The 15126-nt window shown below is 28.7% G+C and overlaps 1 protein-coding gene across 1 annotated transcript; it reads left to right on the top strand.

The window, feature by feature from the left end:
- Window positions 1-10465: 10465 nt before the first annotated feature.
- LOC106761166 (VQ motif-containing protein 9) lies at window positions 10466-11833 on the top strand. Its single transcript, XM_014644685.2, has one exon. It carries the CDS (start codon window positions 10609-10611, stop codon window positions 11545-11547), a length of 939 nt encoding a protein of 312 aa, XP_014500171.1. The 5' UTR covers window positions 10466-10608; the 3' UTR covers window positions 11548-11833.
- The last annotated feature ends 3293 nt before the right edge of the window (window positions 11834-15126 follow it).

The following is a 15126-nucleotide window of genomic DNA, read 5'->3' as shown; positions in this document are numbered from 1 at the left end:
AATGATTAAATTAGTAATTAAGATCAAGTGTAAGATTTATGATACATGGATCAAGTAAAGTAAAGTATAATCTATTATTCTATGATTTGAATATATTTATAAGGTTAAGTAAAACTAAGAAACTGTGTCCATATTGTTTGTGATGTGAACGTAGTTGTATATAAAAAAGAAATACTATGTTGAAAGGTTGTAAGTTGTGCATTCAATGGTAATTTGAAAATATTATCTTAACTCTATTGATATTGGATATACGTAAAAGAAGATCTTATGTTGTAAGAATAGAGATTCCTATAACCTATAATGTAATGTGAAAAAGAACGCATTTAGTAGGTTATAAATAATTTACCTTGTCATATAAGGATAATTTAATTCTTGACATGAAATTAACTTTGTATGAATAAAGAAAGTATGACATGTGAAAAATCTTTAAGCCTACTCAATGACAAGTCTTTCAAAAGTAAATTTGTGTGTCTATAATGACGTAATATTAATAATTGATAATATGAAAGGTATTCAATTTGGTAGTATGTGCAAGCACTTGAGTTTAATTGATTGTGAATGATTAATTGATTTAATTAATGAATGAATGAGTTTGTAAAAGCGTGTGGTTCCATGAGTGGTGTGATATGCAAATGTATGATACTTTATAAAGAATACACAACAAAAAAAACCATACTTATCAATAAAAAAATTCGTTGATAAGAATACAAATTTGTCACTAAAACAAAATTATCAACAAAAAAAATGTCAATAAAATGCTCGTTGATGAATTTTTTTCGATAGACTTTTTATCTGTTAGTAAGTATCAATGGTAAAAAAATCCATTAATAACTATTAATAATTTTAATTTTTCATTGCATTAATTATAAGTAAACCTGACAATATTCACTAATGCTGACAAAACTAAATGACATATAGAGTCATAATGAAATATGTATCTTAAAAATTATGATATGTACACATCTATTTTCATATCATCTTTACTTTATCTGAATAAAATTAATATAATACTTCAATATACATAATATAATTTATTAAAATACAAAGCGCAGAAAAGTAACTAATTCTCACCAACCAAAAATACATATTTTGATTGTTTTATGTTATAAGGTTAAATATATTATTTTTTATTTCCTTAAAACAAATTTCTCTATCAGTTTAAGTGATATTTTTGTTTCTTCTGTGATACCATCAAGTTTTGTTTTTACACACACACACACATATATATATATATATATATATATATATATATATTTTTTTTTTTTGTGTTATTATTTTTTTACAATGATTACTTATAATAAATTGATTTAAAGTTATGGAAAAGTACATGAATTAGTTTGTTGTTGATTTGGTAGTGTAATATTAAAAATGTGTATGTATATTAGATTTGGAGAGAAAAAGATTGCATTTAGGATGAAAGATTCTTGTGAGTACATAATTATTGCATTATAGAGACTAATTAACCTCTAACACGTGCCATGTGGGCAAATAGAAAAGCTCCTTTGATTTAAGCCGTAGTCTTAGATTTTACTTTTAGGTTTCTTTCCGTCTAAGAAGTGTGGTATCAGCAGTACTCTCCTAACCTTCTTTTCCACTCCTCTCTACTTCTCTTCTTTTTCACATTCTCCATTATGTCCTTATCCTAAATTATATTACATGCAACATCATATTTTAATAATATTTTTTTAACAATATTTTAAACATAAATTTTACAAAGATTTATATCATAAGTTAAACATCAATAATGGTAATAAAAATATAATACATTATTCTTTTATTGTTTTCAAAATCCAATCCTAAATAATATAACTAATTAATATTATTATTTTATTTTTATTATTATTAAGTTATTATATTTGTGTTAATTTCTTTTATATAAAAACTTTTACGAGAATTTTGAAGTTTAAGAAGTTCTTATGTTTTTATATCGTTTTGCTATCTATAATTGATTTTTAGTACCCCGTAAGAATTTTTTTCACATTAAATTTAAAAATAATTGTGTACTTTTTTGTAATAGGTTTTCATAAAATTATTCTATCTCGAATGATTACACTATTAGTGTGAATCACGTTTTTAATATATTGAAACTATTTTAAATTTAGATAAAATCAAATTAATATAAAACATAATTATGTCTTTCTTTCTTTTATAATTTCACTTCTTTATATTTTTGTAGTATGCGTAATTTTATCTTTTATGTTATTATCTCCTTAATAGAGTGAATAAGAAAAATTTCTGAATATTCACCACTAAAGAAAAAAAATGACCCTAATGTTCAACTTTTCTTACAATTTGGTCACGTATTAAGCTTATATTTTGTTAAACAAATGTCCCAATATCATTGTCACTTAATCTTGAATATATATCAATGCAAAACGATGGATTAAATCTAAATATGTCTTAATTAACTAGTAATGTCTTTAAAAAAAAGATTCATTGACATAATAAAAGAAGAAGAAAGCGACAAGCAAAACTAATGTCGTTGTTAAAACATTCAAAGAAATAGTCACATGTAAGAATGAATTTAAAATAAACAAAAATATGTATAAAAATATATACAAAGGTTTTGCTTTAGTGTTGTAAGTCAAAAGTGTTCATAAAAGATGAAAAAACACTAACATGACATAAGGCTGGAAAAAGTTACCCACTGATATTTCCGAACCTCGTTTCTTAATCATTTGCCTCCACTTGTGCAAAAGAAATCTTACTTGAGTAAAACTAAGTTATATTCAACATCTCTCTTTTAAGATATTTTTGTCTGAACGACCGAAATGTTTCTTGAATAAAAAAACATATACACTACAGACCTACACAATATGTATGTAAAAATAATTCAATCAAAACTCAGATGTTCTAATGTTTAAAATTAAGTAAAGCCTAATAGTTTTTTCAATTTTATAAAGATCAATTTAGTTCACATTTACTGTATTTTATATCATGTTTTTACAATACTGAAATCATCATGTAAATATTATAATAATGAATATGTCCCTAATTATATAGTGAATAGTGTTATTTTTGCTAGACTTGTTATCCTTTATTTAGTTAGCTTGAACTTGCATAAAATTACATTAATTAACCTTTATTAGCTATCAATATAATTCTCTTTAATCCTAAGTCATACTTTTAGTTAACAATATGGTGTGGGTCATCATCTTAGGTTGACAACATTTAGGCTATCTTAGGTTTATAACTTCTATATTGTCATAGGTTGAGATGTATCAGGTCAATATAAATTAGGATGTCCAAAGTCATCTTAAACTATGATGTTCCAGGCTACTATAGACTTAAATGTTTTAGGCTATCATAGGTTGAGATATACCAGACCATCATAAACTAAGATGTGTTAGACCAACATAAATTAAGATTTATTAGATCAACATAGACTTAGATGTATATCAAACCAATATAAACTGAGATGTATCATGCCAACATAGATCGAGATGTACTATTCCAACATAGGCCAAGATGTATCAGGCCAAAATAGGCCAAGATGTATCAGGCTAACATGGGCCGAGATGTACCTGACCATCACAGGTTGTGATGTTCGAAGTCATCTTAAACCATGATGCTCCAGGCCATTACAGCTAACATATATCAGGTCAACATAGGTCGAGATTTATTAGGCCAACATGGGTTAAGATATATCAAGCAAACACATCACAGTCTAAATATACACAACATGAAACAAGCTAAAATCCAAACATCTCAAATTAATAAGATTCTTTATTTTTAAGTTCAAAATTTCATTCTAAAAGTATTAACCACTTGTACCAAACCAATGCATGTTTTTAAATTCATATTTTTACTGAGGAAGGTAATGCAGACCAATTTGACCAGTTGGCCCACAAAATGCAAGCCGGGTTGTCTTGACCCGCTTTAAAAATGCAAGATACAGTTATATCCATACAATTTAGTAGTTACGGACTATGTGGTAACTGACGAGAGCTTTATTTCCCATTCCTCACCCCCAATTTTTGTAATGTGTATACAAATTAATATATAAATAAAAATAATATTTTTAATTTTAATATATGTTATATGTTAGAAGTCTTATATCGATTAGAGATAAGGTCAATTTAGAGTATATAAGTGGGTGAAAACCTCACTTTACAAGTCGGTTTTGTGCGGTTGAGTTAGGCTTAAAGTCCACTTCTTAACATGTTATCAACTTCATGTTAAAGTCTATCCTAGTGATATTTGTTGTTTGTTAGGCTTAAAGTCCACTTCTTAACATCAGACCGCTATCGAATCATCCATTAATGTCTAGTCTCACGCTCGAGATGTATATACCTTGGTGTGAGGAGGGTGTGTTAGAAGTCTCACATCGACTAGAGATAAGACCAATTTAAAGTATATAATTGGATGGAAACCTCACCTTACAAGCCGATTTTGTAAGACTGAGTTAGACTTAAAGTCCACTTCTTAACGTTATATGTATTTGATATCATAAACAATTTTATACACTTTGTTCTTATCGGGATCCGGAGCGTGGACCTTTGGACATCTGACAAGATCTTAGTGGTGAGTTGAATGCTTTTGATGGTTGGAATTGAATACCTTGTTATAAAAAGGTTTTTTTTATCTTTATGAATAAAAAAGAGAGCATGAGAAGATAATATGTGCGTTTTCTAGTGAAATACTATGTGTATTTATAAGATTTCTGAACCCTATGAGGTTTATTGTAAAAACTGATAATATCAAAAGAATATAAAATAATATCAACAAATATAACAACTTGTCATTTATAAGTTAAATTAACATAATAATAACAATAATGCAATATTTTACCTAGTTAACCATATATTTTATTGATATATATGGTATTAAAAGATAATATAATGTAATCAAACTATCGAGATTTAGTCACATATTATGTTAATATATAATAGTTGCACCAACAAATATCTCTTAGAATATTATTTAACCACTTTAGGTCAATAATAATGAATGAGCCTTGTTTGGCCATGCTACTTAGAATATTTGTTGGGTCGAGTATGTACATAAGCCTCCCAAGCTCAAAAATTTGATTAGCGTAAAAGGATTGCTTGTTGCAACTATAACGACCCATTTAGTCGAGATGTAATTAGTTTTATGTTTGCAATTCGATGGGTTGTTTGACTAAACTGTTTGTGTCGTCTTTGACTTTGTAGGTGGATTGATATTTTGGCCACACTGTATATGGTCGTCTTTAACCTTTCAAGTGTATTGGGCATTTGGTCGAGCTGCAAGTGGTTGTCTTTGACAATAGATGTTGTCTTGAGCGTTTTGAATTATTAACTTAGACAAGCTCATGTGTTGCCTGAGCAAACTTAACTTGATGCCACCATCTAAGTATGCTTGAGTGTCACACTTGTGGGCTTAAATCGTGCTACAATTTAGGTAGGCTCAAATGTCGTGTTTGAGGGTTTGACTTGTGTTACCTTTTAGGTAATTCGGGTGTTGTGTTTGCGATCTTAACTTGTGTTATCGTCTAGGTAATTCAGATGTCATGTTGGTAGACTTATGTTGCCATTTAGATAACTTAGGTGTCACATTTATGAGGTTTTTGTTACTATCTAGATAACTCGAGTGTCACTTTTCAAGACCCTGAGATTTATTGTAAAAAACTGACAATATACAAAATATGAAATAATATCAATATATATAACAACTTATTATTTATATGTTAAATTAACATAATAATAATAATAATAATAAAATATTTTACTTAATTAATCATATATTTTATGATAATCAAACTACTGAAAATTAGTCACATATTTTATTAATAAATATTTCTTATATTATTATTTAACCATTTTAAATTAATAATGCTAAATAAATCTTGTTGTTGAACCATGTTATTTAATATATTTGTTGGACTTAATATATATATATAAAATAAATCTTTAATACCACATAATTATCTTTTAAGATCCTCCACTAAATCAAATAAGTTTTTACTTAATATAGGAAATTCAAGTATATAGAAATAAAACCCTCTTAACTAAAAGTATTGATAGAACCCTTGTACTAATTTAAATTCCTCTTTACTAATAAAATAATATATATTAACACATATTTTTTACATGTAAAAAAAAATAACATCTAGATCAACAAAAATAACAAAAGAAAACTTACTTTGAACACAAATTTAATTAATATGTTATGTTTTCCTCTTTCATATGGTTGTTTGAAAAACTTAACTTTTACACAAATGTGTTTAAATCTAGTTTGAATAGTAAAAATTTTTAGTAGTAAATTTTTTAATTTTATCTACTCAAATATAGTAAAAAATTTAAACTTTAACTTATTTAAATCACTTTTACTTGTTCAATTTTAATAAATGTGTTTTAAAAATAATTTATATTTACTTATATTGTAATTATTTATGTAAATTTTTATAATATTGAAAGAAAAAATGATTACCTTTTATATTTTGTCTCGTAAATTTTAAATAAAAAGAAATTAACATTTGTAATAAACCATCTAAAAGATTTAAATTAGTTATTTGCATTATTGATATAACAGTTATATATTTAGAGAGTTTGATTATTTATATAAAATTGATTTGAAAGTGACTTAAATTTATTATTCTTCTTAGAACTTTATAAACGTACTTTAAATTATAATTATTATATAAAAATAAAAATAAGTATAATAGGACGTAACATTGAATATTATAAAAGAACAAAATTATTTAATGTTTATTGATATTTAAATAAAACTAAAAACTTGAATAATTTTGGTTACTGTTGATTCTTTATTTTAAGTATGTGTTTCTTAAATATTTTAGTTTATTAAAAAAATATTTTAATTATACAAATTTGATCTTCGTTCTAGTTATTTCACTTTAATTTTTTAAATTATCATTTTCTATTCAAATAATTGAAGATTTTGATGAATTTAAGACATAAAATACTTGAGTTAAAAGTAAGAAATTTATGTATATGTATTTGGATTAAAAGAAGTGTAAAAAGAGAAACAAAGAGAAAATTAATAATAAATGAAAAGTTAAATAAAGTTTTATAAGATGTGACATTTAAGTTGGATAATAAAGTACATTTTATTTAATTATAAGGATTTGACTATTTTTTAATTGTGTGTAAATTACAAGAACAAAATGCAATCAAGTATTTAAATTAATTATTTTGTAAAGTATGTTATTTTTTTATTAAATTATTTCATCTTTTATAAAACAATAATATCATTATGCATCACAATTTTTGTTAAGAAAATAATATATTCATGATATTTTTCATTTTTCATAAAAGTAACCATTACTTTTTTTATTTATTTATATAATTCGTTCAAACATTTTTTATAAAATAATTATTTTTCAACTATCGAAAAAATATATTATTTCCCCCTCACTCTTTCATTTTATTAGTAATGGTAATAATGTTTGCACTAAAAAGTTATATATGGTTATATTATTCTTAGGTTAAGTAAGTTTCAAGTTTTTAATAAATTTAAATTTAGATATTTTAGATTGAGTATTTATTTATGATTTAATTTTATATTTTTAATTCAATTTTTACTATTAATTATTTTTGCTTACTAGATAATTTAGTTTTTATCTTGTGCAGTCATCTTAATTAATTATTTTTATGCATTAATAAATGTAATATTATGTGATTGTTAGAGTTTTTATATTCACTGTTAAATAACAGATCAATTTGAATTAAATTTTAAAATGTAATTTTTAATATTGAATAAAAATTATGTAGTATTGATTTTATTATTTTATCCATTATGACACCAGTGTTAAAATATTTAGAGATATTTAATATCATGTTTGTTCAGATGTTAAAACTCACTTCTTAATTTTATACAAATGAAGAGATAAAATAACGATTATATCACCTATTTAAAAAACTAATTAACAAAAAATTAATTAAAAATTACATGTTTTTTTAGTACTTAATAAATAAATTAAAATTTAATAAAAAATATTTAAATTTACTTAAAATTGAATCAAGCCAACAATATATAAAAATAGTATTTTATATATATTTTGTGAGGGAAAGAGCAGGCTGATGATAGAGATAGATTCCCTTAGAAGTTACATTGAATGACTTAGAAGATGTTACATATAATATCAGCTTTTTGCAGCTTTTATTTTTATTATTATTATATTTTGATTTTTTAAAAACTGTGGAATGAGAAAAGAGAATTAGAGGTAATTATGAAGAGATATGGTCAAAAGAGCTTTGGAAGTTCGGAAAATGGTTCCATAGAATCACTGACCGTCACAGTACATAATAACGGACTTTTGACCAGAATACCAAATATTCAATAAGCTTTTGGAAATAGTAATCCCATTAATTACATACTTAGAATGCTAATGCTTGCAACCACCACATCAAAAATCTTTCAATTAACTATTCTTCTGTCTTTTTCTATCCTATATATCTTTTTTATTAATTTTTAATATTCCTATTATTTTCTTAAATAAAATAAATTATATCAAGACAAGAATATACATGTGCACTTAAAGTAATACAATATAAATATTACTTATTTTTAAAGACATAAAACATTTCATTATTCTCTCACTATTAAATAAAATTGTAACTAGAAAATAACATAAAAAAATAAAATTAATCTCTAGAATAATCTTTTATTTTAATAATTTTCATTTATTTCTTTCTGTAAACTAATGTTATATTTTGAAACAAATTATTGATAGATTTTTTTTCTTCCAAAAATTATGTCTTAATCTATCATATAGCTTTTTATTGCGTGTAGCATGTTTTGTAAGACGTAAGACATTCATCCGTAATGTTTTTCCAGTTATTACGTAATTTTTCCTAAAAGTTTATATTTAATTTCTTTTATATATTTATGTTTATTTATTTTTAAAACATTTATTGTGATTTTTTTATAATGATTTCTATATAATGTAAGTTTTACAATATACATATTATTTCACTTGTATAGTTTTATTAACTAGAATATAATTTTAATATTTTTTATTAGTTGATAATGATAAATATTAATTCATTATATTATATTATACTATTTATTTAAACCTATTATTCTGATTATAATATTTTTTTCACCTTTTTAAGACTAGAATTTAAAATATAAGTATTAATAAAGAAATATTTTTTATATTATATTTTTTTAATCGTTACATAGATCAATACAAGGAAAGTATGATAATTAGTTAAAAAATAATTAAATTATAAAATTTGAACAATATTTCATTAGGAAACAAAAAAGTTATATTCTAAATAAGTAAAGAATAAATTTGGTACTAAATTCAATATTATTTATTATAAAGTAAAATAATCATACTCATTATTTAATTTTTGGGTATCTTAAAAAATAAAAAAAGTTATTTAAAATTAATATTATTGATTAACTTAGTTACAATATTACCAGATAAGAAAAATTCAAATTCAATTATAAATCATATTTATGAATGAGATTAATTGATGTATAATTGTTTTAGCATTTGAAATGAAAAATGTATTAGTATTATTAATTTTATAATATTTATCATCTTTCATAAGGATAATAATAAAAATATTAAAATTTCAAAATAAATGTAATAATAAATAATAATATTAATTTTTTTCCAAAATAATAACAAGAATATTAATTTGAGAGATAAAACTTTAATGTTTTAATAATGATTTTTTTTATAAAAGTTTAATGATTATCTTACACGCAACACAGAATTTGCTGTAGAACGAAAGCAAACATTTAAAATTAATATATTCTGATTTGTTGTGCATAGGCAAACCACTCTTTTTCTGGTTTTTCTATTTTTGGCTTAACCATCATTCACCTTGGTCTTATATGATTTAAGATTCTGTGTCATGCTCAATTTCGTAACACCCAACAGTAGCAACACCTTTGACCACTCTAATTAAATTTTTTTTTATCATGAATAATGTGCCATAATCAAATAAATAATTTTAAATATTTTCTTAAATTTCATTTCCATGCTTAAATTAATGAACCATTTTGAATAAATATCCAGTTAGATTCTCTAATAAAGCTTTTCCACCCAAATCATATGTCATTAAATTTCATTAACTAACCCTTATTTTAGCCGTTATCAGCACAGAATTTGGTTTCTAGTAACATGTCAGTCCAAAACCAGTTTCAATTTTTTATTTTTTTTTTCTTTTTCAGTTTCTGCCTTGCGTCCTGCGTGAGCAATAATAACCTGACGTGAGGAATGTTAATTTAATAGATAAGATAATATTTTATTTATTAAAGCTGATATAATATAATGAATAAAGAAGAGAAGAAAAAACAAAAAACATATGAGCTAATAAAATGACATCCCTTCTTCCCTTCTTTTGCTATGGTTGTCTGTTCTCTTCTTTTAAGCCCTAAAAACATATAAAAAGCAGCGAAAAGAGAAAGAGGAACATAAAAAAAGACAGATTTTTTTTTTTTGGTTGGGAGAAATGTGACCAGTCACCACATGTTTGAAGCCCTAAAGAAAAAAAAAAAAAAAAAAGTGGGTAGTGGTGTATAGTATATAGTGTGGTGTGTCCCTACTTGGCTTCTGCGATAAGAGGAAGTGTAGAAGCACCACACAAAGAAACCCAACAACAGAGTTCTGCTGAAAACACAGTGAGAGAGAGAGAGAGAGAGAGAGTAATGGATAAAAGCTGTCATCCTTCTGCAGAGTCTACTAATACTAGTATAACCACAACCTCTGCTACCAACACCACCACCAGGGATCAATATCTCAGGCACCTCAACAAGCTTTCTCAAAAGATCTCCAAACCCATCATTAAAAAACCCACCTTTGATCATCCTCACCCTCAGCCACCGCCACAGCCCCAGCCTCAGACCCAACCTCAGAACCCAAACCTAAACCCGCAGCAGCCGCAGGCCCAGCAGAACTTGCAGCATCAGCCACCTGTGTACAACATCAACAAGAACGAATTCAGGGATGTGGTTCAGAGACTCACCGGCTCGCCTGCGCACGACCGCATCTCAACGCCTCCTCCCATTCAACAGCCCAAGCCTCCCAGCTCGCGCCTCCAGCGGATTCGCCCTCCTCCCTTGCCGCAGATTACCAACCGCCCACCTCCGCTCCTCAATCCCAACACCCTCCCCCGCCCTCAACTCCCCAACGTCAACTCTAACTCCGTCTCCTTCAACAACTTTTCCGTCTTCGCTAGACCCTCCGCGCCGTTATCTCCTCTCCCGCCGTTCCCCACTGTCCACGCGCCCGCCGAGTCTCCCATCTCTGCCTACATGCGCGATCTGCAGAATCTCGTCGGTTCAAACCCCAAACACTTCTCTGGCTTCTCTCCCTTGCCGCCCCAGCTTCACCCTCAGCAAGAACAACAGCAACAGCAACATCAGCAGCAGCAGCAATCGCAGCACCAAGCCATGGTTCCTTTGCAAGCTTCGTTTCAGATGCCGTCTTCTCCTGTGCCGTTTGGGTGCTTGAATTCCCAGCTGGCGTCTTACCCTCTGCTTTCTCCCGGACTTCTGTTTTCCCCAACTTCGGGACAGTTGGCGTTTCCGCCGCTTCCGCTTTCACCCACCGTGCCGGTTCCGAGCCCTCGATGGAGAGGGATTTGAGAGGGTGAGGTATATTTGGTTACAGCCATGTTGAGTTAGCTCAGCTTTTAGGATTTTTTTTTTTGTGGGTGGATGTCGTGTTACCTGTACATGGTGCTGGTGCTAGAAGGTGGGAATGGGGATTTATTCAATTTGTGGTTGTTGGACTTTAACTGGTCCGCTGCTGCTTAGTTTATTTTGTAAATGGGATATCAAAGACATCAAAAAGGGACAATTTTGCATTGGTGTTTTGGGGATGCAAAAGCAAATTAGATGTTATACAATTATAGTTGGATTATTAGTATTATTCTTATTATTATGCTGCTTTTTTAATATCATTAAAATCTTTATTGCTTTCACTATTGTTTTTTTATCTTCTGTTAATTATTCTATATGTCCTTACCATGTAGATTTTGTCATTTATTTCCTTTCTGATTGTGGCAAAAATCGTTTTATCGCCACTATTCTTTTCTGAGGAATGGTGGTTGACCATCTCCGTTTCCTTGAAAACGTTTTAGTGGACGAATCTTGTTCTGTAACACAGCTTGCTATTTGGGTTCATGTTTCTGCTAATGGCAACATTCCATTCAGTTAGACAAAGGCTGAAATTCTTCTACTCAACCTTTTTATAGAATGGGCAAGTAGTTTTGCCTGCACGAATACCTGATTAACGTTCCCTTTTAGCCTGCAACTTTATATATGTTCATCTGCTCTGGAATTATCACATCTGCTTTTAATGTCATAAGATGTAGCTCAGGTTTTTGAATATGTTTTGAATGCTTTCAGTTGTATATTTTTATCATTGGCTAATGCTTCACAATTTTGTGCTCTTGGTTAGCATTTTGAGACCTCATAGGCTTAGGAGAGATTGATTGTGATTCTTTTATCATTTATATTCCGGATTGGAGTTTGTGGTGGTTCTTTAAACTTTCAAGGTAGTCCTTTTGGTTGGTTAAAATTTTAGGTTGAAGCATTCTTAACCAGATGCTCATAAAAAAGGTATAAGGAATTTGATTATTCAGCACTAATGACGTTCTGGTGTGATCTTTGTGGAATTGAAGATAAGTAGTTTTAAATTTGGGTAGCACCATATGTAGAATATTATTATGTTATAGCACTCACAAGTTGAAGGATCAGGAATTAACTTTGTAGTCTGTAGAGGAAGTCATGTTTGATATCCTTCCTCACTAACGTTCTCAAGTCTTTCCCACACATCCTAAAATTTTGTTCTTCCTCCAGCTGTGACAGAAGGAAGCCAGAGTGCATGGCTTTCCTGACATTAAGTAGGAATACATGATTGTGGCAAAGTTCACTAACTATCTGGTAGTTTTCTGAAGCGATTGATTCCCTTAGTTTTGAAAGTGTTCCTCTCATCTGTGTTTAGCTTCTCGAAGTTGAACTATATATGGCTTTTGGCACAAGCAGTCTCTCAGATTCCTTGAGTGTTTCTTGCATTCATGGTGGATTAATGACTGAATTTTGGCCACACAGGTTGACAACTAGAGAAAATAATGCTATGCCAAGTACCTGAAGGTTGTTGTTTGTTTTGCAATTTGTCAAATGACACATCACATTTGTTTACACTGCTTTTTCTGTGTAGAGATTGATTCTTTTACTGATAAAAACACATGGTGGGTCTTCTGTGCTGGAGATGAACGAATCCTTTTGTAGGCAAATATTACTATCACAACAATAAAGCGTCATAGTATGTTTTTCTTTTAATAAATTGATTTAGACTTTGTAACATAAAGTTGATGAACTCGTAATATAAAAGAGGATAATTCTTTCTGGTATTTCAGCCTTGTGTAGCAATAAATAGCTCAGTTGTAAGCAACAATTTGATAATCTTTTTACATTATATTTTTTTATTCTTGATAATCTTTTCTCATTTTTCTCATAAATCATAACTTTTCTTTTGTCCCTTCAAACACAGTACTAAAGTTTGAGTAGACCTAAAAATAAACTTTGATCTCATTTTGTATCAATATTATGATTGTATTTTTCATATCACTTTTACATAGTAAATTTCAACATACATTCATATTTCTTCACTGATGTAGCAGATAAGACTGACCCACTAAGAACCATGAATGTAAATTTATACTACATTCCAGTAGGCAATGGCTTCTTTCTTTTTCATTTTGCCTTTTTTTTTTTTCTTTATTGCCAAAACATTAATTAATGCTATTTGCTGTATGTTGCCTAATATATTCAGAAAAATTATTTGTTTGATATGTTACTCTGTAACTGAAGAATCAGAAAGGAAATAAGAGGGATTGATATGTTGCTCTGTAACTGAAGAATACAAAGATAACAGGTTGGAGATTGGTTCAGCCCAGTTAGAGCTGGTCTAAGATCTTCATCAGCAATCCATTAATAGCCAGGTGGCATTTTGGGCTGATTGTATTGGTGAATGGATAAACTTGTTCTCACCTGTCAATCATACATCATCATGATGGGCTGTTCAGGGAAGAAAATCAATTGAGACAAAACCTTTTTGGTGGAATCAGTTAGCATCATCTCTTCCTTCAGTTCTCCGCCAATAATTCTTTAAAAAGCTGTTCTCCATCTTTAATTTTGAGTCCTCATAACACATTCATATGGATATGTAAACCAGTACTACTTTCACCTCAAAAGAGAAGAGAAGGCGGCATCTATTAGCTAAGGAGTGGCTGTGGCAGGAAAATCTAAGCTTTGTGTGGGTTAGAAAAAAACAGTTTGTAACTTTTATGAATGAAATAATATTTCCACACATGCACTTTCATTATTTTTCATTTCTCAACAAAGCATTTTTATTATTAATTTTATTTCTCTGGGTCATTTTACATTTATTCATCGTACTTTTCTCCTTTTCATCGATCAAAATCTCACTTTTCCTAACACATTTATTAACTAAAATTTATTAGAAGTTTAAAAAAACTTAATACCGTTTTTTATCTCAATTTTCGTCATCTTTGTTTGAAATGGTCCTAGTTTTTTTAAAATGTTGAATGTAGTCCTAAACATCCTAATTTATATTCAATTTAGTCCTTTTTGTAAACATAGTTTAAATCGTCAACGGCCAAATGTCCAACTGTACCATCAGTGAATGACATGTCATTTAATTGCTGACGTGGACACTTTAAACTTATTGCCCCCTGTTTGACCAGATGGATGTGACCAATGAGGTCTTGCCATGTGTTAGCCCCTTCTCCACCCAAAATTAAGGTTTCGGATTGGAGGGAAGGGAGAAAGGCTTCTTGCGCCGCTATTGAGAGTCCGACTTGCTTGCGGTCGAGTCACGATGGGAATGGAGGTGGAGGTTTCAGATTGAGGATGCAAGGGAATTTTGCTCCTATGTTGCGAGAAGAAAATCCATGGCGTTAATGGGTGTCAGGTTGAAGGAGGTGGTGGTTTGAAGGTCCACAAATTAGAGATCGCGATTATAGGGTCTTTGTTTCTGATTTGGGGATTTCTCTGTTTGTAATGTGCTGAGTAAATCACGATTTAGGGTTCTTCTTCATGGAGGTGCAATATCGTGAAGACAATGTTTCTGAGTTTCTTGTTTGCGATTGTAGCTCTCCATAATATTGATTTGGGTTTTCTGTAGGTATGTTCTTC

Source organism: Vigna radiata, chromosome 5 (assembly GCF_000741045.1).
Source record: "Vigna radiata var. radiata cultivar VC1973A chromosome 5, Vradiata_ver6, whole genome shotgun sequence".
Classification (NCBI taxonomy): domain Eukaryota; kingdom Viridiplantae; phylum Streptophyta; class Magnoliopsida; order Fabales; family Fabaceae; genus Vigna; species Vigna radiata.
This window is presented reverse-complemented; position numbering and strand designations above follow the sequence as displayed.